The following is a 21,508-nucleotide window of genomic DNA, read 5'->3' as shown; positions in this document are numbered from 1 at the left end:
TTTTAACCGCAGCACCCCAAATTCAAGTGACTCTGGGTGGCGGTGGGGAAGTGAGGGGCTCACTGGGGACACGAAGGTCAAAGGGCTCAAAAGCAGCTTTGACCACGCGTAAAAAAAAAAAAAATAGGTGACCGTTTTCCTCAGCCCTTTTCAGGGCACCGTCACCCCCTTGTCCGTGAGCCAGGGGCTTTCCAGCTTGCAAGGTCACCCCAAGGGCACTGAGGTCTGTTGCTCCTTTCTTATCACAGAGGTGAACGGTTGCTGCGAACAATGAAAAAACTCAGTGCTATTTCACAGCTTTGCCGTTTTGTTTGTCTCTTTTCACAGCTCCCTGCGTCCTGAAGACAGAGAGATTTCTGCAAAAGAAGAGAGGCTCTTCTCGAACAGTACCGCCATGTTCTGGAAGCTCTTTGTCCGCATGTAGACCTTTCTGCCACCTCGGTGGGTGCTCTGAGCACCTCCAAACCCTGATCGCTCCATCCTGGAGATCACCAGTCTGGTCTTCAAATGCGTGGTGTTGTGTCAGCCCAGACCCTTAAAACATATAGGGCATCACGTGGGGAATTGTGAAGTTGTATCCCGCTAAGACTGTATACTGTGGGTCTTTCAGCACCGACCAGAACCTTTCAGGTCTTGATTGTAGTAATTGTGCTGCCTCGTCTCTTGTTGGCAGCGGAGTCATGACCTTGTAGGTGATCTCCTTGGGCATCCAGGCTTCCGGGCTCATTGATGAATTTGTTTCAGTGTTGAATTTGCTTCCAACAGGGTATATTTTTTCTCCTTGTCTTTGCTTGTGCCTCTGCAGTCTTGCTGCTTGTGTTTGGTTCGGCTTTGCTGCTTGGCCTTTGGCTGCAGGTTTGCCTTTGGATTGGCCGCTCACCAGCAACTTTTTTCCAGACACGGCCCCGGGGATCCCTGGCAGCTGCCTGGAAGGACATAACACAAGGACTTTGCCCGAGGCCATGATGGCTTCGGGGCTACATCCTGCCCTGCAAGCCATGTGCCTCTTGGCGCAGCCTCCGGCAGCTCAGGAGGGGAAATGCCCTCCCCAAGCCGGCACCCTCAGCTGACACACAGCTGTCCCCATGTCCCCAGGCCACACCTGTGCTCTCATGAAGGGGAGGAGGACACCCCCCCCCCCCTTTGAAATGGGGGCTCCCCTAGCCCCATCGCACTGCCCTGTGCTGCTGTCAGGCAGTGATGAACCCAGTGAGGGTTTGGGGCTCTCACCGGGTCGGCAAGTAACCTGATGCAGATGCTCAGTCCTGTGCCCCCAGACTCACCTAGCCTGGCGCTTCGTCCTCTTATTCATCGCCGCCTTATTGTGGACTTCCTCCTGTTTGTTAGTAACCGAGCTGGAATCAGCAGGCAAAGGCACTTCAGGAAGTCCCGCTGCAAATGGGAAGGAGAAACCTCGTCAAGAAGAGCATCACCGTGATGCTCCCAGTCCCAGGGACATGGAGCGGTGCTCACATCTCATCCCAAAACATCCAAGGCAGCCGTTCTGCTCTATCCACTGCCTCCCCAATACCAGCAAAAGTGATGTGAATCACTTAGCATAACTTGGCGTTAGCAGCTGGGAAGCCTTGGCTGCAAGCTGTGAAAGCTAAAATCGTTGGATTTACACCCACATTTTTCCCTACTTGGACAAAAGGAGGCCTCGAGACAGCTGCTTTTATCAGCATAAGGCTTGAGGAAAGCGGGTGAACCCCTGTCTGCTTTCACGTGGAAAGGATGATGATTAACCTGTGCTCCATCGCTCTGGGGATTTGCTTATTCCCCTACTATTTTTTCAAGGGTTCTTGGAAATAAAAGGTGTAGAATTAGCAGGGAAATCTGCTCTCATTCGGGACATGGATTACTCGGTGCTGGCCAGTAAAACTAAAGATGTGTCCTAGGAGCTGTCTGCATACAGGCTGTACTAGCAGACACCGTGCATCTCCCACCAAGTTATGGCTGGCTTGGAAGGAGGTTTACACCGAGAGAAGGACAGGCTCTGATAAATCCCGAGCAAGTCAAAACTACGTGCAATATTCCTCCCCTCGTTTCTAAGAAACGCAAGTCCTCCTTGAAGCGGTACGGGTTATGCCGGCTGTAATAAATTAATCTATCAAGATCCTGCCTGAGATTCTGCTTGGGGGATCCTAGGGTTGAGCAAAAAGGGAAAATATCTGCATGAGTGCATGTGTGGAGTCGAGGCAGCGTGCCCGTTGGATCAGTGGCCCGCCATGAAGGGTCTACAAAGTCTCAGGTGGTAGAACTTGACGCCTTGAGCGTGCACCAAGTTCCTTTTCCCCAGCAACCAGCGCTCACCGGGCTCCTCGGCGAAGGCACTGGTAGCGCCGGGGTTGGGAAAAAGGGGAGGTGGGTGATGTAGGCAAGCCTCTTTTGGAGAGGGAATGTTAAGTCATTCCCAAGAATCCGAGCATCCTGGCCCACTCCCAAAGCCAAGCTTGGGAGAAGAGGCCGTGCCAATGTGGCACAAAGCTTTGGTGCAAGCATTTGACCGTCATTGCTGTGGATTTTCCTACCGGAAGCCGCTTGCCCATGCTACGGAAAAGAGCCGGGAACTGCCTTACCTTTTGTGTGTTGCCTGATGGGTGGCAAATCCTCTTCTTTCTTCCACATGTCCTCACCAAGGGCACGCCTCAAGACCTTGAGAGGGTGCCTGGACTGAGATTTGGGCACAAACTCCAGTTCAAACCTGGTGACAAAGAGGTGACAGTGGCATGACCAAAGGCACCACCAGCCCTTTTTGCTCTGCTCCCAGCCAGAGCTTGGCACCATTGTAAAAGGTGTTTTTTCCCCCCCCAAATCATCCATTCCCCATCCCCAGGGAGCATCCCAGGAAATGGGGTCGCCCAGGAAAGGTGTCCCGGTGTCCTCAAATCCTTCCTCCATCCCATCGTTTGCAGGAATGACAACAGGGCAGAGCCACAGCAGGACCCCCGTGGTCACTTGGGGAAAGGACTCACTCAGGAAAGATGATGACACGGCTGGTGCGAGTCAGGGAAGAAACAGGTACCATCCGGGACACCACCATGTCCAGCAGCTGGGGAAACTGCAATGGAGGAACACGGAGATGCCAGGACATCCTCGACGTGACCATGACACTCAATCACGGAGGAGTTCAGGGCGGCATGAGCCGCTGGAGCCACAGGGAATCCAAAACACTCACTATGAGTGCAGCCATTCTGAGGTTTGTCTTCCCAGATATCTCTTCCAGGAAATCATAGTAGAATCTCATTTGCACCATCCTGTCTTCAATGAGGAGCACCCCAACATCTCTCAGGACAAGTGCAATGCTCTTCCCCTTCGCCAGGCAGTGAGACAGGAGGGACATGGTGCCTAGGATACATCCCTCCACTTTGCACCGGGACACGTGGGCATCCGTGGCCACCTTGGCATATTTCACAGGCTCCAACACCTTATTGTCTGGAAAAACCACACGAGAGGGATGGAGGCGCTCACCCTGCAGCCCTCCCCGAGGGATTCTTACTGCGCGTGTCCTGTTTGCGGACCAGCTTCGCAGAGGGGCCAGTTTGCTTCTCGCCAAGGGATGTGATAACTCCCATCTTCACCCACACCATGCAGTTGTTGTCCTACCAGACAGGTCATCCTCGTTGTCCATGAGGTTGTGGATGTCTCTGAGGGTCCTGGACAGGCGAAACACAGGCCTCTGGATAGTGACAATCTCTGTCCCAACCTGCTTCTGTGCGGGGACCACGTCAAAGGAGCCGAGGGTGGGAATTCGTACCCCCTGGAGCAGAGAAGAAGGGCGTGAAGGGTGAAGAGGGAAGAGCTGGGGGATGGCTCCACCCAGGGATGGTACCTCGGACCCTGCCACCTCCCGCTCTTTGGAGGCACCAGCTGGGACAGTGGGGAGAGCTTTGGGGAGGAGATGCCGAGTCCTCTCCTTCCTTTTCCTCCTTGGAAAAAGCGGGACTTGGGGGCAGAAGCCACTCAAGGGCATCCAGGGTTCTCCAACAACGGATCAGCCTTGCAGTAGAAGACTACCTAGCAGAGGTGACACCACCCTTGCCCGAGCCCTGTTTTGTCTCTCAGTGGGGATTTTGTGGGGAGTTCCCTGCTTTTTGAGGAGGGAAGGAGCAACTGCAGCCCAAGCTCCACGGCCACGGGATCCCCCCAGCTTCTCTAGGGGGATGAGGAAGATGCGGGTGTCACTCTACCTTGTGTAGCAAGAGCTGTTGTTGGATGTAGCTGGCCACTGCGTCCCAGATGGCTGTTTGCTCTGGAAAGCAAAGGAAAACCAGGTCACACTCTCTGTCTGCTGGCTCTGCCTGCGTCCCACCCCCACAACGCCACAACTCTCAGTCCTGACAACACTCCTGTAGTGGCTGTGGGTGCTTGTACCTCTGGGGGTGATGCTGGGCATCATGAAGATGGGCTTCATCCCATCCCAGAAGTCCATCTTGTTTTGCCTTATGCTAGCGGGTCACTGCTTTGTGGCAACAGCCGTGTAGGAAGCTCTTCCCTGTGTTCACCCCAGAGATGCTCCTCCAGAGTGTGGGAACAACCACCCTACGCCCCCTTTTGTACCCCTGCGTGGCCTGTGTCACAGACCCGGTGTGACATCACAATGATGCCGCCGCTGCTGACTTCACCATCCAATGTGAAATGGTCAGCAGTCACCTGCTGCCTGCTCTGACACAAACCTTTTGCCTGCTGTGACATTGCTGCTGATGAAGCAGTTTTAACCACATGAGTAGCCGACTGAGAGCAAAAGGACAAGCACCAAAAGCGGGCCAAACACTGGCAGCGAAATTTCATAGGCGCAGAGTAAAGGGACAAAGGGAGGATTAGAGTGACCTCTGTTGAGGCTGAGCTCCCCTCCTTACAGTCAGGCTCCAGCAAGCACTTGGGACCAGAGATCAGATGGCAGATGGGCTGACAATGGAGTCTGGGGGCGTTTCTTCCTCCTCCTCCTTTTTTTTCCTGCTAGCTGCCCTTTTCTTCCTGTTATTCCTGGGGGGGGTTGTCCCCTTTTAATTATTTTCCTCCTCCTCTACTTCTTACTTGCCCTGCTTTGGTCTTCCTGCTCTTTTCCTTCTGCTCCATTTTCCTCCCCCTCCTCCTCTTCCAAGTTCTCTTCTTAATCTTCCTCCTCTTCTGCATCCCGTTTCTCATTTTCCTTCTCCTCCTCCTCCTCCTCCTCCTCCTCCTCCTCTGTTCCTTTTCTTCCCTTAGCCCATGGACTGCCCCTGTAAAACATCCACCAAATGTCCACAGTTGATGAGGTCCATGATTCCAGGCCCCGCCTCGACAGTGGTCACTTGGGATAGGAAAAGAAGGGCATTTTGTGGAGTTCCTGGGCACCAAAGCCTGCTCAGATCAGAACCTAGAGATTCCCCTCCCTTCCAGGGTCTAAAGTGTCATTTTTAGGATTCCAGCCCATCGTTTTGAGGGTCCAAACCCTTATTTGTAGGGTCCAACCCCCTCTTTTAGGTCTCAAATCCTCATTTGTAAAGCTCAATGCTTAGCTTCTGGTGCTGCAATCCTCCTTTTGACCTCCAAGAAAGGTACCGCTCCTATTACCTTGTTTATAAATACTGGGGCTCAAGTAAGTTTTATGACTTTTCAGTTTCCTAAGGATTAATGCTACTGCATTGTAACAGATTGTGAATTATGACAACAGAGGATTTGCCACAATTCCCTCATTTGAAGGGTTTGGCCACGCTTTGAAGGGTGGAAAATGATCCCTGATCTGGGAATATCCCAGGAAACATCTGGATTATGATCAAGAAGGGCCTGATTTGAAGTTCCGTCTCTATCCTGGTGGAAATAAAGAAAAAAAAGAACAGAAAAATGCCATTTTTATTCTCCCTCAAACCCACATGGACTTTCTGAGTCTGGTTCTGAGCTGCAAGGCTACCCCACGGCAGGGCTGGTCTAATACCTCTTGGAGGCATTTACTTGCTTTTCCTGACATTTGTTGTCCACCAAACCAAGACGGATTTATAAAATATTTCAGTCCTGTCTGCATTCATGTCCAAGAAACTGCTCCATCCAACTTTCAGCTCCAAGCCAGTTGTTGTCACTGGGAAAGGCAGGCTGAAATCTCTGCAGAAAATCCCACTAGCTTCAACAAAACCAAAATTTACGTGCACAAGAAAAAACAACCCCCAAACTCCCAACCGAGCTTCCCAGCTGGGACACGACTGTGCCAGAACATACTCAGATACTTTCAGAAATCACGATTTTGTGCTTGTCTCCTGCACGCTGATGGCAAACAGGGGCCAACACGTTGTGAGCAGCGTTCAACCAATTTGGATCTAAGCCAGCCTTTTCTGCCCAAGCTATTGAGATTTTTGGCTACAACAGCCCCAGGTCTGGACCCTTTTTCAGTCATCTCCAAGGTCCCAAGAGTGGCTGCTGAGGGTGATGGTGCTGCGAGGATGCTGCAAGTCTGCACAGGCTTGAGGAACAACTAGAACCCAAGACCGTGTGAAATAAATCCTTTGGGGGATATTAAATTCAAGGACATCCCGGTCAGCTCAGGAAGGGAAGCTGGGAAAGTATCGCAGGGTGCTTGTCTTGCTCTGCTGCTTTTGTTTAAGTGTCTTGTGTTGGCTCTGTTGGAGGCTGAACCTGGGGCTTGCAGGAGTTGGTCTGAGCCAGTACAGCCATTTCTAAGTTTTCTGCATTTTAAGAGCTCAAGGAAGGTCTCCTAGAAAAAGAAAAGGGTTTCTTTGTCTGATGGGGGGGGATGGTTGATGGGAAACAGCTTTGGTTTTGCTGGGAGAAGTCCCCCATAACTTGTCACTTTTTCTCCTGGGAGAGGTCCCCATGCCCAGAGGCAGCAGATGTCCAACGGCAGCTCCATCACCCAGTTCCTGGAAATTGTAGATGCACGGGAGCTGCAGCTCCTGCACTCCTGGCTCTTCATGGGCTGCTCTTCTGGACAATGGCCTCATTATCAGTGCTGCAGAGTGCAACCACCACCTCCACACCCCCATGTACTTCCTCCTCCTCACCCTCTCCCTCCTCTACCTGGGCTCCATCTCCACCACTCTCCCCAAATCCCTGGCCAGTTCTGTGTGGGACACCAGAAAATCAGGAGGTAGGTGGCTGGGTGTGTGAAAGGGAAGGTGTTAGAGGATCGTTGTTTTAAAATGTTGACAGCTTCCCGGCCTGGATGAGGCTGGCTGCCTCGCAGCATAAATAAAAGAAAAAAAAAAAAAAAAAGAAGAAAAAAAAAAAAAGCTGTGCTTGTTCTTCTCAGCTCAGTTTTCCCCGAGCAGAGGCCATTTGGGACAATAGCTACAGCAATGAGGGACAAGAGATGCCCCCTCAGCAGAGCAGCTGGTGGGATCAAAGACTCCCCCGCCCTGTCCTTTTTGGGCAGCAGGATTAGGGCAGCAGGATGAAGGATGCTCTTTGCAGCAGCAAGTGAAGGTGACATGGCAGGGGGGAGCAGTATCAGCAATGACAAAGCTGCTTTCCAAGTGGGCGAGGGGGCTGCATGTTGGGGGCAGCCCAAGGGCTGGGGCCATCCAAGAGGGTGGGAGGATACATCCATCCCCATGATGTGATGCTCCATCTTTGCAACATGTCACCATAGTCACTGGATGTTCCCATCTGAAGGCAAATTACAGCCTGCCAAGCCTCCATTCCCAACACCCCCAAAACCTGCCCTCCACCCCCAGTTGTTCTCCTTGACGCTGACAGTAATTAAATTGCACTGAATCAGTGACGTTTGATTTGCAGAACCTTTGTGTTCATTTGAAGGGGAGTGGGATGCCCATTCCTTGGCATCCTCATGGCCAGGGGAAGCCAGCGAGACCTCCGAGCCAGGCGATCAGGCATGACTTGAAATAATTTGTCAGAGTTGGCTTGTATTCATAAATAATCCCTTTTAATCGTTTTCCTGGCCAGAAAATGGAAAGAGCAGAGCTGGAATTCGCATTCATTTCTCTGCCTACAGCCTCCCAACCTGTTCAGAGTAAGGATTTTCAGCTGTGCACAGTTTTGTGTGCTGAGACAAAAGGAGTGTAGCTGAAGGAGGACTCTCAATGTTTTTGGGGGGCCACTTTCCCCTCTGCAGGGGTTTCTAGCTCCAGACACAAAGGTGATGATTGCGTCATGGCAGATGATTCCTGCTTAGTTCATTTGCTCGCCTGTTTTAAACAAACAGTAGGTGAGGATTTCCCCACTTGCACATCCCTCACCACAGTGATCAATGTGACGGAGCATCGCCCATTTTCTATTAGAAATCCATTCTGATATTTTGAATATCCCTTTTCCAGGATGCTTTTAACAGGACGTTTCATTCTGCAGTTTAAAATTACTGTTCACTTTGCAGTGATGGGAAGTCTCCAGACACGTTCTCAGGGTCACCTAGACCTGTGAGCAGCCCTGGCCAGCGCAGCACACCCTCAACAACAGAAGGGCACTGCCCTACCGGGGGTCGCTCATCGAATCAGTCCTGCAAAGTGTTAACGAGACTAAGAATAGGATCCTTCACTGATTCCGGCCTAAACATTGTCCAGCCCCGCCCCCCCACCACCTTTGGCTGGGAGTCCCGTTGCAGCTGGTGCCAGGAGCCTCTCAGGAATGGTTAAAAAATTCCTAGCAGGCGCGTCTACGCATATGTGAGGGTTCTGCCCCGTCTCGCAGCATGCCCACCTTTATAGTCGGTGAAAAACAAAAATAGTTTACACACCTGCTATATGTATAACATTTAATTTAATGCAAAGTGCAGGTGTGCGCTGTGTCATGATCTGCAAAGTTCACACATGCCAGGACATTGGCCAGGCGCGACAGAGTTACCGCCATGACACAGCTGCACACTGTATTGTCTGGATGTTCCTGCTCACATCTTGCTTGTTTGGGGGTCTCAGGACAAAACCCACCTACTCATTAGTTGTCCTTGAGCTCCCTGAGCTCCCAAGTGAAGCGAGCCCTGATTAAAAACAAAGGCTTTTTCAGAAGCAGTAATCAATGTAATAAATTTTAACCGCAGCACCCCAAATTCAAGTGACTCTGGGTGGCGGTGGGGAAGTGAGGGGCTCACTGGGGACACGAAGGTCAAAGGGCTCAAAAGCAGCTTTGACCACGCGTAAAAAAAAAAAAAATAGGTGACCGTTTTCCTCAGCCCTTTTCAGGGCACCGTCACCCCCTTGTCCGTGAGCCAGGGGCTTTCCAGCTTGCAAGGTCACCCCAAGGGCACTGAGGTCTGTTGCTCCTTTCTTATCACAGAGGTGAACGGTTGCTGCGAACAATGAAAAAACTCAGTGCTATTTCACAGCTTTGCCGTTTTGTTTGTCTCTTTTCACAGCTCCCTGCGTCCTGAAGACAGAGAGATTTCTGCAAAAGAAGAGAGGCTCTTCTCGAACAGTGCCGCCATGTTCTGGAAGCTCTTTGTCCGCATGTAGACCTTTCTGCCACCTCGGTGGGTGCTCTGAGCACCTCCAAACCCTGATCGCTCCATCCTGGAGATCACCAGTCTGGTCTTCAAATGCGTGGTGTTGTGTCAGCCCAGACCCTTAAAACATATAGGGCATCACGTGGGGAATTGTGAAGTTGTATCCCGCTAAGACTGTATACTGTGGGTCTTTCAGCACCGACCAGAACCTTTCAGGTCTTGATTGTAGTAATTGTGCTGCCTCGTCTCTTGTTGGCAGCGGAGTCATGACCTTGTAGGTGATCTCCTTGGGTATCCAGGCTTCCGGGCTCATTGATGAATTTGTTTCAGTGTTGAATTTGCTTCCAACAGGGTATATTTTTTCTCCTTGTCTTTGCTTGTGCCTCTGCAGTCTTGCTGCTTGTGTTTGGTTCGGCTTTGCTGCTTGGCCTTTGGCTGCAGGTTTGCCTTTGGATTGGCCGCTCACCAGCAACTTTTTTCCAGACACGGCCCCGGGGATCCCTGGCAGCTGCCTGGAAGGACATAACACAAGGACTTTGCCCGAGGCCATGATGGCTTCGGGGCTACATCCTGCCCTGCAAGCCATGTGCCTCTTGGCGCAGCCTCCGGCAGCTCAGGAGGGGAAATGCCCTCCCCAAGCCGGCACCCTCAGCTGACACACAGCTGTCCCCATGTCCCCAGGCCACACCTGTGCTCTCATGAAGGGGAGGAGGACACCCCCCCCCCTTTGAAATGGGGGCTCCCCTAGCCCCATCGCACTGCCCTGTGCTGCTGTCAGGCAGTGATGAACCCAGTGAGGGTTTGGGGCTCTCACCGGGTCGGCAAGTAACCCGATGCAGATGCTCAGTCCTGAGCCCCCAGACTCACCTAGCCTGGCGCTTCGTCCTCTTATTCATCGCCGCCTTATTGTGGACTTCCTCCTGTTTGTTAGTAACCGAGCTGGAATCAGCAGGCAAAGGCACTTCAGGAAGTCCCGCTGCAAATGGGAAGGAGAAACCTCGTCAAGAAGAGCATCACCGTGATGCTCCCAGTCCCAGGGACATGGAGCGGTGCTCACATCTCATCCCAAAACATCCAAGGCAGCCGTTCTGCTCTATCCACTGCCTCCCCAATACCAGCAAAAGTGATGTGAATCACTTAGCATAACTTGGCGTTAGCAGCTGGGAAGCCTTGGCTGCAAGCTGTGAAAGCTAAAATCTTTGGATTTACACCCACATTTTTCCCTACTTGGACAAAAGGAGGCCTCGAGACAGCTGCTTTTATCAGCATAAGGCTTGAGGAAAGCGGGTGAACCCCTGTCTGCTTTCACGTGGAAAGGATGATGATTAACCTGTGCTCCATCGCTCTGGGGATTTGCTTATTCCCCTACTATTTTTTCAAGGGTTCTTGGAAATAAAAGGTGTAGAATTAGCAGGGAAATCTGCTCTCATTCGGGACATGGATTACTCGGTGCTGGCCAGTAAAACTAAAGATGTGTCCTAGGAGCTGTCTGCATACAGGCTGTACTAGCAGACACCGTGCATCTCCCACCAAGTTATGGCTGGCTTGGAAGGAGGTTTACACCGAGAGAAGGACAGGCTCTGATAAATCCCGAGCAAGTCAAAACTACGTGCAATATTCCTCCCCTCGTTTCTAAGAAACGCAAGTCCTCCTTGAAGCGGTACGGGTTATGCCGGCTGTAATAAATTAATCTATCAAGATCCTGCCTGAGATTCTGCTTGGGGGATCCTAGGGTTGAGCAAAAAGGGAAAATATCTGCATGAGTGCATGTGTGGAGTCGAGGCAGCGTGCCCGTTGGATCAGTGGCCCGCCACGAAGGGTCTACAAAGTCTCAGGTGGTAGAACTTGACGCCTTGAGCGTGCACCAAGTTCCTTTTCCCCAGCAACCAGCGCTCACCGGGCTCCTCGGCGAAGGCACTGGTAGCGCCGGGGTTGGGAAAAAGGGGAGGTGGGTGATGTAGGCAAGCCTCTTTTGGAGAGGGAATGTTAAGTCATTCCCAAGAATCCGAGCATCCTGGCCCACTCCCAAAGCCAAGCTTGGGAGAAGAGGCCGTGCCAATGTGGCACGAAGCTTTGGTGCAAGCATTTGACCGTCATTGCTGTGGATTTTCCTACCGGAAGCCGCTTGCCCATGCTACGGAAAAGAGCCGGGAACTGCCTTACCTTTTGTGTGTTGCCTGATGGGTGGCAAATCCTCTTCTTTCTTCCACATGTCCTCACCAAGGGCACGCCTCAAGACCTTGAGAGGGTGCCTGGACTGAGATTTGGGCACAAACTCCAGTTCAAACCTGGTGACAAAGAGGTGACAGTGGCATGACCAAAGGCACCACCAGCCCTTTTTGCTCTGCTCCCAGCCAGAGCTTGGCACCATTGTAAAAGGTGTTTTTTCCCCCCCCAAATCATCCATTCCCCATCCCCAGGGAGCATCCCAGGAAATGGGGTCGCCCAGGAAAGGTGTCCCGGTGTCCTCAAATCCTTCCTCCATCCCATCGTTTGCAGGAATGACAACAGGGCAGAGCCACAGCAGGACCCCCGTGGTCACTTGGGGGAAGGACTCACTCAGGAAAGATGATGACACGGCTGGTGCGAGTCAGGGAAGAAACAGGTACCATCCGGGACACCACCATGTCCAGCAGCTGGGGAAACTGCAATGGAGGAACACGGAGATGCCAGGACATCCTCGACGTGACCATGACACTCAATCACGGAGGAGTTCAGGGCGGCATGAGCCGCTGGAGCCACAGGGAATCCAAAACACTCACTATGAACGCAGCCATTCTGAGGTTTGTCTTCCCAGATATCTCTTCCAGGAAATCATAGTAGAATCTCATTTGCACCATCCTGTCTTCAATGAGGAGCACCCCAACATCTCTCAGGACAAGTGCAATGCTCTTCCCCTTCGCCAGGCAGTGAGACAGGAGGGACATGGTGCCTAGGATGCATCCCTCCACTTTGCACCGGGACACGTGGGCATCCGTGGCCACCTTGGCATATTTCACAGGCTCCAACACCTTATTGTCTGGAAAAACCACACGAGAGGGATGAAGGCGCTCACCCTGCAGCCCTCCCCGAGGGATTCTTACTGCGCGTGTCCTGTTTGCGGACCAGCTTCACAGAGGGGCCAGTTTGCTTCTCGCCAAGGGATGTGATAACTCCCATCTTCACCCACACCATGCAGTTGTTGTCCTACCAGACAGGTCATCCTCGTTGTCCATGAGGTTGTGGATGTCTCTGAGGGTCCTGGACAGGCGAAACACAGGCCTCTGGATAGTGACAATCTCTGTCCCAACCTGCTTCTGTGCGGGGACCACGTCAAAGGAGCCGAGGGTGGGAATTCGTACCCCCTGGAGCAGAGAAGAAGGGCGTGAAGGGTGAAGAGGGAAGAGCTGGGGGATGGCTCCACCCAGGGATGGTACCTCGGACCCTGCCACCTCCCGCTCTTTGGAGGCACCAGCTGGGACAGTGGGGAGAGCTTTGGGGAGGAGATGCCGAGTCCTCTCCTTCCTTTTCCTCCTTGGAAAAAGCGGGACTTGGGGGCAGAAGCCACTCAAGGGCATCCAGGGTTCTCCAACAACGGATCAGCCTTGCAGTAGAAGACTACCTAGCAGAGGTGACACCACCCTTGCCCGAGCCCTGTTTTGTCTCTCAGTGGGGATTTTGTGGGGAGTTCCCTGCTTTTTGAGGAGGGAAGGAGCAACTGCAGCCCAAGCTCCACGGCCACGGGATCCCCCCAGCTTCTCTAGGGGGATGAGGAAGATGCGGGTGTCACTCTACCTTGTGTAGCAAGAGCTGTTGTTGGATGTAGCTGGCCACTGCGTCCCAGATGGCTGTTTGCTCTGGAAAGCAAAGGAAAACCAGGTCACACTCTCTGTCTGCTGGCTCTGCCTGCGTCCCACCCCCACAACGCCACAACTCTCAGTCCTGACAACACTCCTGTAGTGGCTGTGGGTGCTTGTACCTCTGGGGGTGATGCTGGGCATCATGAAGATGGGCTTCATCCCATCCCAGAAGTCCATCTTGTTTTGCCTTATGCTAGCGGGTCACTGCTTTGTGGCAACAGCCGTGTAGGAAGCTCTTCCCTGTGTTCACCCCAGAGATGCTCCTCCAGAGTGTGGGAACAACCACCCTACGCCCCCTTTTGTACCCCTGCGTGGCCTGTGTCACAGACCCGGTGTGACATCACAATGATGCCGCCGCTGCTGACTTCACCATCCAATGTGAAATGGTCAGCAGTCACCTGCTGCCTGCTCTGACACAAACCTTTTGCCTGCTGTGACATTGCTGCTGATGAAGCAGTTTTAACCACATGAGTAGCCGACTGAGAGCAAAAGGACAAGCACCAAAAGCGGGCCAAACACTGGCAGCGAAATTTCATAGGCGCAGAGTAAAGGGACAAAGGGAGGATTAGAGTGACCTCTGTTGAGGCTGAGCTCCCCTCCTTACAGTCAGGCTCCAGCAAGCACTTGGGACCAGAGATCAGATGGCAGATGGGCTGACAATGGAGTCTGGGGGCGTTTCTTCCTCCTCCTCCTTTTTTTTCCTGCTAGCTGCCCTTTTCTTCCTGTTATTCCTGGGGGGGGTTGTCCCCTTTTAATTATTTTCCTCCTCCTCTACTTCTTACTTGCCCTGCTTTGGTCTTCCTGCTCTTTTCCTTCTGCTCCATTTTCCTCCCCCTCCTCCTCTTCCAAGTTCTCTTCTTAATCTTCCTCCTCTTCTGCATCCCGTTTCTCATTTTCCTTCTCCTCCTCCTCCTCCTCCTCCTCCTCCTCCTCTGTTCCTTTTCTTCCCTTAGCCCATGGACTGCCCCTGTAAAACATCCACCAAATGTCCACAGTTGATGAGGTCCATGATTCCAGGCCCCGCCTCGACAGTGGTCACTTGGGATAGGAAAAGAAGGGCATTTTGTGGAGTTCCTGGGCACCAAAGCCTGCTCAGATCAGAACCTAGAGATTCCCCTCCCTTCCAGGGTCTAAAGTGTCATTTTTAGGATTCCAGCCCATCGTTTTGAGGGTCCAAACCCTTATTTGTAGGGTCCAACCCCCTCTTTTAGGTCTCAAATCCTCATTTGTAAAGCTCAATGCTTAGCTTCTGGTGCTGCAATCCTCCTTTTGACCTCCAAGAAAGGTACCGCTCCTATTACCTTGTTTATAAATACTGGGGCTCAAGTAAGTTTTATGACTTTTCAGTTTCCTAAGGATTAATGCTACTGCATTGTAACAGATTGTGAATTATGACAACAGAGGATTTGCCACAATTCCCTCATTTGAAGGGTTTGGCCACGCTTTGAAGGGTGGAAAATGATCCCTGATCTGGGAATATCCCAGGAAACATCTGGATTATGATCAAGAAGGGCCTGATTTGAAGTTCCGTCTCTATCCTGGTGGAAATAAAGAAAAAAAAGAACAGAAAAATGCCATTTTTATTCTCCCTCAAACCCACATGGACTTTCTGAGTCTGGTTCTGAGCTGCAAGGCTACCCCACGGCAGGGCTGGTCTAATACCTCTTGGAGGCATTTACTTGCTTTTCCTGACATTTGTTGTCCACCAAACCAAGACGGATTTATAAAATATTTCAGTCCTGTCTGCATTCATGTCCAAGAAACTGCTCCATCCAACTTTCAGCTCCAAGCCAGTTGTTGTCACTGGGAAAGGCAGGCTGAAATCTCTGCAGAAAATCCCACTAGCTTCAACAAAACCAAAATTTACGTGCACAAGAAAAAACAACCCCCAAACTCCCAACCGAGCTTCCCAGCTGGGACACGACTGTGCCAGAACATACTCAGATACTTTCAGAAATCACGATTTTGTGCTTGTCTCCTGCACGCTGATGGCAAACAGGGGCCAACACGTTGTGAGCAGCGTTCAACCAATTTGGATCTAAGCCAGCCTTTTCTGCCCAAGCTATTGAGATTTTTGGCTACAACAGCCCCAGGTCTGGACCCTTTTTCAGTCATCTCCAAGGTCCCAAGAGTGGCTGCTGAGGTTGATGGTGCTGCGAGGATGCTGCAAGTCTGCACAGGCTTGAGGAACAACTAGAACCCAAGACCGTGTGAAATAAATCCTTTGGGGGATATTAAATTCAAGGACATCCCGGTCAGCTCAGGAAGGGAAGCTGGGAAAGTATCGCAGGGTGCTTGTCTTGCTCTGCTGCTTTTGTTTAAGTGTCTTGTGTTGGCTCTGTTGGAGGCTGAACCTGGGGCTTGCTGGAGTTGGTCTGAGCCAGTACAGCCATTTCTAAGTTTTCTGCATTTTAAGAGCTCAAGGAAGGTCTCCTAGAAAAAGAAAAGGGTTTCTTTGTCTGATGGGGGGGGATGGTTGATGGGAAACAGCTTTGGTTTTGCTGGGAGAAGTCCCCCATAACTTGTCACTTTTTCTCCTGGGAGAGGTCCCCATGCCCAGAGGCAGCAGATGTCCAACGGCAGCTCCATCACCCAGTTCCTGGAAATTGTAGATGCACGGGAGCTGCAGCTCCTGCACTCCTGGCTCTTCATGGGCTGCTCTTCTGGACAATGGCCTCATTATCAGTGCTGCAGAGTGCAACCACCACCTCCACACCCCCATGTACTTCCTCCTCCTCACCCTCTCCCTCCTCTACCTGGGCTCCATCTCCACCACTCTCCCCAAATCCCTGGCCAGTTCTGTGTGGGACACCAGAAAATCAGGAGGTAGGTGGCTGGGTGTGTGAAAGGGAAGGTGTTAGAGGATCGTTGTTTTAAAATGTTGACAGCTTCCCGGCCTGGATGAGGCTGGCTGCCTCGCAGCATAAATAAAAGAAAAAAAAAAAAAAAAAAGAAGAAAAAAATAAAAAGCTGTGCTTGTTCTTCTCAGCTCAGTTTTCCCCGAGCAGAGGCCATTTGGGACAATAGCTACAGCAATGAGGGACAAGAGATGCCCCCTCAGCAGAGCAGCTGGTGGGATCAAAGACTCCCCCGCCCTGTCCTTTTTGGGCAGCAGGATTAGGGCAGCAGGATGAAGGATGCTCTTTGCAGCAGCAAGTGAAGGTGACATGGCAGGGGGGAGCAGTATCAGCGATGACAAAGCTGCTTTCCAAGTGGGCGAGGGGGCTGCATGTTGGGGGCAGCCCAAGGGCTGGGGCCATCCAAGAGGGTGGGAGGATACATCCATCCCCATGATGTGATGCTCCATCTTTGCAACATGTCACCATAGTCACTGGATGTTCCCATCTGAAGGCAAATTACAGCCTGCCAAGCCTCCATTCCCAACACCCCCAAAACCTGCCCTCCACCCCCAGTTCTTCTCCTTGACGCTGACAGTAATTAAATTGCACTGAATCAGTGACGTTTGATTTGCAGAACCTTTGTGTTCATTTGAAGGGGAGTGGGATGCCCATTCCTTGGCATCCTCATGGCCAGGGGAAGCCAGCGAGACCTCCGAGCCAGGCGATCAGGCATGACTTGAAATAATTTGTCAGAGTTGGCTTGTATTCATAAATAATCCCTTTTAATCGTTTTCCTGGCCAGAAAATGGAAAGAGCAGAGCTGGAATTCGCATTCATTTCTCTGCCTACAGCCTCCCAACCTGTTCAGAGTAAGGATTTTCAGCTGTGCACAGTTTTGTGTGCTGAGACAAAAGGAGTGTAGCTGAAGGAGGACTCTCAATGTTTTTGGGGGGCCAGTTTCCCCTCTGCAGGGGTTTCTAGCTCCAGACACAAAGGTGATGATTGCGTCATGGCAGATGATTCCTGCTTAGTTCATTTGCTCGCCTGTTTTAAACAAACAGTAGGTGAGGATTTCCCCACTTGCACATCCCTCACCACAGTGATCAATGTGACGGAGCATCGCCCATTTTCTATTAGAAATCCATTCTGATATTTTGAATATCCCTTTTCCAGGATGCTTTTAACAGGACGTTTCATTCTGCAGTTTAAAATTACTGTTCACTTTGCAGTGATGGGAAGTCTCCAGACACGTTCTCAGGGTCACCTAGACCTGTGAGCAGCCCTGGCCAGCGCAGCACACCCTCAACAACAGAAGAGCACTGCCCTACCGGGGGTCGCTCATCGAATCAGTCCTGCAAAGTGTTAACGAGACTAAGAATAGGATCCTTCACTGATTCCGGCCTAAACATTGTCCAGCCCCCCCCCCCCCCCCACCTTTGGCTGGGAGTCCCGTTGCAGCTGGTGCCAGGAGCCTCTCAGGAATGGTTAAAAAATTCCTAGCAGGCGCGTCTACGCATATGTGAGGGTTCTGCCCCGTCTCGCAGCATGCCCACCTTTATAGTCGGTGAAAAACAAAAATAGTTTACACACCTGCTATATGTATAACATTTAATTTAATGCAAAGTGCAGGTGTGCGCTGTGTCATGATCTGCAAAGTTCACACATGCCAGGACGTTGGCCAGGCGCGACAGAGTTACCGCCATGACACAGCTGCACACTGTATTGTCTGGATGTTCCTGCTCACATCTTGCTTGTTTGGGGGTCTCAGGACAAAACCCACCTACTCATTAGTTGTCCTTGAGCTCCCTGAGCTCCCAAGTGAAGCGAGCCCTGATTAAAAACAAAGGCTTTTTCAGAAGCAGTAATCAATGTAATAAATTTTAACCGCAGCACCCCAAATTCAAGTGACTCTGGGTGGCGGTGGGGAAGTGAGGGGCTCACTGGGGACACGAAGGTCAAAGGGCTCAAAAGCAGCTTTGACCACGCGTAAAAAAAAAAAAAATAGGTGACCGTTTTCCTCAGCCCTTTTCAGGGCACCGTCACCCCCTTGTCCGTGAGCCAGGGGCTTTCCAGCTTGCAAGGTCACCCCAAGGGCACTGAGGTCTGTTGCTCCTTTCTTATCACAGAGGTGAACGGTTGCTGCGAACAATGAAAAAACTCAGTGCTATTTCACAGCTTTGCCGTTTTGTTTGTCTCTTTTCACAGCTCCCTGCGTCCTGAAGACAGAGAGATTTCTGCAAAAGAAGAGAGGCTCTTCTCGAACAGTGCCGCCATGTTCTGGAAGCTCTTTGTCCGCATGTAGACCTTTCTGCCACCTCGGTGGGTGCTCTGAGCACCTCCAAACCCTGATCGCTCCATCCTGGAGATCACCAGTCTGGTCTTCAAATGCGTGGTGTTGTGTCAGCCCAGACCCTTAAAACATATAGGGCATCACGTGGGGAATTGTGAAGTTGTATCCCGCTAAGACTGTATACTGTGGGTCTTTCAGCACCGACCAGAACCTTTCAGGTCTTGATTGTAGTAATTGTGCTGCCTCGTCTCTTGTTGGCAGCGGAGTCATGACCTTGTAGGTGATCTCCTTGGGCATCCAGGCTTCCGGGCTCATTGATGAATTTGTTTCAGTGTTGAATTTGCTTCCAACAGGGTATATTTTTTCTCCTTGTCTTTGCTTGTGCCTCTGCAGTCTTGCTGCTTGTGTTTGGTTCGGCTTTGCTGCTTGGCCTTTGGCTGCAGGTTTGCCTTTGGATTGGCCGCTCACCAGCAACTTTTTTCCAGACACGGCCCCTGGGATCCCTGGCAGCTGCCTGGAAGGACATAACACAAGGACTTTGCCCGAGGCCATGATGGCTTCGGGGCTACATCCTGCCCTGCAAGCCATGTGCCTCTTGGCGCAGCCTCCGGCAGCTCAGGAGGGGAAATGCCCTCCCCAAGCCGGCACCCTCAGCTGACACACAGCTGTCCCCATGTCCCCAGGCCACACCTGTGCTCTCATGAAGGGGAGGAGGACACCCCCCCCCCCTTTGAAATGGGGGCTCCCCTAGCCCCATCGCACTGCCCTGTGCTGCTGTCAGGCAGTGATGAACCCAGTGAGGGTTTGGGGCTCTCACCGGGTCGGCAAGTAACCCGATGCAGATGCTCAGTCCTGGGCCCCCAGACTCACCTAGCCTGGCGCTTCGTCCTCTTATTCATCGCCGCCTTATTGTGGACTTCCTCCTGTTTGTTAGTAACCGAGCTGGAGTCAGCAGGCAAAGGCACTTCAGGAAGTCCCGCTGCAAATGGGAAGGAGAAACCTCATCAAGAAGAGCATCACCGTGATGCTCCCAGTCCCAGGGACATGGAGCGGTGCTCACATCTCATCCCAAAACATCCAAGGCAGCCGTTCTGCTCTATCCACTGCCTCCCCAATACCAGCAAAAGTGATGTGAATCACTTAGCATAACTTGGCGTTAGCAGCTGGGAAGCCTTGGCTGCAAGCTGTGAAAGCTAAAATCTTTGGATTTACACCCACATTTTTCCCTACTTGGACAAAAGGAGGCCTCGAGACAGCTGCTTTTATCAGCATAAGGCTTGAGGAAAGCGGGTGAACCCCTGTCTGCTTTCACGTGGAAAGGATGATGATTAACCTGTGCTCCATCGCTCTGGGGATTTGCTTATTCCCCTACTATTTTTTCAAGGGTTCTTGGAAATAAAAGGTGTAGAATTAGCAGGGAAATCTGCTCTCATTCGGGACATGGATTACTCGGTGCTGGCCAGTAAAACTAAAGATGTGTCCTAGGAGCTGTCTGCATACAGGCTGTACTAGCAGACACCGTGCATCTCCCACCAAGTTATGGCTGGCTTGGAAGGAGGTTTACACCGAGAGAAGGACAGGCTCTGATAAATCCCGAGCAAGTCAAAACTACGTGCAATATTCCTCCCCTCGTTTCTAAGAAACGCAAGTCCTCCTTGAAGCGGTACGGGTTATGCCGGCTGTAATAAATTAATCTATCAAGATCCTGCCTGAGATTCTGCTTGGGGGATCCTAGGGTTGAGCAAAAAGGGAAAATATCTGCATGAGTGCATGTGTGGAGTTGAGGCAGCGTGCCCGTTGGATCAGTGGCCCGCCATGAAGGGTCTACAAAGTCTCAGGTGGTAGAACTTGACTCCTTGAGCGTGCACCAAGTTCCTTTTCCCCAGCAACCAGCGCTCACCGGGCTCCTCGGCGAAGGCACTGGTAGCGCCGGGGTTGGGAAAAAGGGGAGGTGGGTGATGTAGGCAAGCCTCTTTTGGAGAGGGAATGTTAAGTCATTCCCAAGAATCCGAGCATCCTGGCCCACTCCCAAAGCCAAGCTTGGGAGAAGAGGCCGTGCCAATGTGGCACGAAGCTTTGGTGCAAGCATTTGACCATCATTGCTGTGGATTTTCCTACCGGAAGCCGCTTGCCCATGCTACGGAAAAGAGCCGGGAACTGCCTTACCTTTTGTGTGTTGCCTGATGGGTGGCAAATCCTCTTCTTTCTTCCACATGTCCTCACCAAGGGCACGCCTCAAGACCTTGAGAGGGTGCCTGGACTGAGATTTGGGCACAAACTCCAGTTCAAACCTGGTGACAAAGAGGTGACAGTGGCATGACCAAAGGCACCACCAGCACTTTTTGCTCTGCTCCCAGCCAGAGCTTGGCACCATTGTAAAAGGTGTTTTTTCCCCCCACAAATCATCCATTCCCCATCCCCAGGGAGCATCCCAGGAAATGGGGTCGCCCAGGAAAGGTGTCCCGGTGTCCTCAAATCCTTCCTCCATCCCATCGTTTGCAGGAATGACAACAGGGCAGAGCCACAGCAGGACCCCCGTGGTCACTTGGGGAAAGGACTCACTCAGGAAAGATGATGACACGGCTGGTGCGAGTCAGGGAAGAAACAGGTACCATCCGGGACACCACCATGTCCAGCAGCTGGGGAAACTGCAATGGAGGAACACGGAGATGCCAGGACATCCTCGACGTGACCATGACACTCAATCACGGAGGAGTTCAGGGCGGCATGAGCCGCTGGAGCCACAGGGAATCCAAAACACTCACTATGAGTGCAGCCATTCTGAGGTTTGTCTTCCCAGATATCTCTTCCAGGAAATCATAGTAGAATCTCATTTGCACCATCCTGTCTTCAATGAGGAGCACCCCAACATCTCTCAGGACAAGTGCAATGCTCTTCCCCTTCGCCAGGCAGTGAGACAGGAGGGACATGGTGCCTAGGATGCATCCCTCCACTTTGCACCGGGACACGTGGGCATCCGTGGCCACCTTGGCATATTTCACAGGCTCCAACACCTTATTGTCTGGAAAAACCACACGAGAGGGATGAAGGCGCTCACCCTGCAGCCCTCCCCGAGGGATTCTTACTGCGCGTGTCCTGTTTGCGGACCAGCTTCACAGAGGGGCCAGTTTGCTTCTCGCCAAGGGATGTGATA

The 21,508-nt window shown here is 51.9% G+C and overlaps 4 protein-coding genes across 4 annotated transcripts; all 4 read right to left on the bottom strand.

Moving 5' to 3' along the window:
- LOC130149590 (uncharacterized) lies at window positions 1-3,364 on the bottom strand. The gene is made up of 4 exons (XM_056339407.1): window positions 2,976-3,364; window positions 2,580-2,704; window positions 1,284-1,392; window positions 1-926 (listed from the first exon to the last, which is right to left on the bottom strand). Exons 1-4 carry the CDS (start codon window positions 3,107-3,109, stop codon window positions 536-538), a joined length of 759 nt encoding a protein of 252 aa, XP_056195382.1. The 5' UTR covers window positions 3,110-3,364; the 3' UTR covers window positions 1-535.
- Window positions 3,365-3,567: 203 nt separating this feature from the next.
- LOC130149612 (coiled-coil domain-containing protein 81-like) lies at window positions 3,568-5,160 on the bottom strand. Its single transcript, XM_056339445.1, has 3 exons — window positions 4,375-5,160; window positions 4,191-4,252; window positions 3,568-3,760 (listed from the first exon to the last, which is right to left on the bottom strand). The coding sequence occupies exons 1-3, from the start codon at window positions 4,430-4,432 to the stop codon at window positions 3,578-3,580; spliced, it is 303 nt and encodes a 100-aa protein (XP_056195420.1). The 5' UTR covers window positions 4,433-5,160; the 3' UTR covers window positions 3,568-3,577.
- A 4,346-nt stretch (window positions 5,161-9,506) lies between these two features.
- On the bottom strand, window positions 9,507-12,502 carry LOC130149711 (uncharacterized). The gene is made up of 5 exons (XM_056339660.1): window positions 12,148-12,502; window positions 11,945-12,030; window positions 11,549-11,673; window positions 10,253-10,361; window positions 9,507-9,897 (listed from the first exon to the last, which is right to left on the bottom strand). The coding sequence occupies exons 1-5, from the start codon at window positions 12,310-12,312 to the stop codon at window positions 9,507-9,509; spliced, it is 876 nt and encodes a 291-aa protein (XP_056195635.1). The 5' UTR covers window positions 12,313-12,502.
- A 34-nt stretch (window positions 12,503-12,536) lies between these two features.
- On the bottom strand, window positions 12,537-14,129 carry LOC130149611 (coiled-coil domain-containing protein 81-like). The gene is made up of 3 exons (XM_056339444.1): window positions 13,344-14,129; window positions 13,160-13,221; window positions 12,537-12,729 (listed from the first exon to the last, which is right to left on the bottom strand). Exons 1-3 carry the CDS (start codon window positions 13,399-13,401, stop codon window positions 12,547-12,549), a joined length of 303 nt encoding a protein of 100 aa, XP_056195419.1. The 5' UTR covers window positions 13,402-14,129; the 3' UTR covers window positions 12,537-12,546.
- Between the last annotated feature and the right edge of the window lie 7,379 nt (window positions 14,130-21,508).

The sequence above is a fragment of the Falco biarmicus genome, chromosome 5 (assembly GCF_023638135.1).
Source record: "Falco biarmicus isolate bFalBia1 chromosome 5, bFalBia1.pri, whole genome shotgun sequence".
NCBI classification, from domain to species: domain Eukaryota; kingdom Metazoa; phylum Chordata; class Aves; order Falconiformes; family Falconidae; genus Falco; species Falco biarmicus.
The sequence above is the reverse complement of the archived record's forward strand: the minus strand, read 5'-3'. Positions and strand labels throughout refer to the sequence as shown.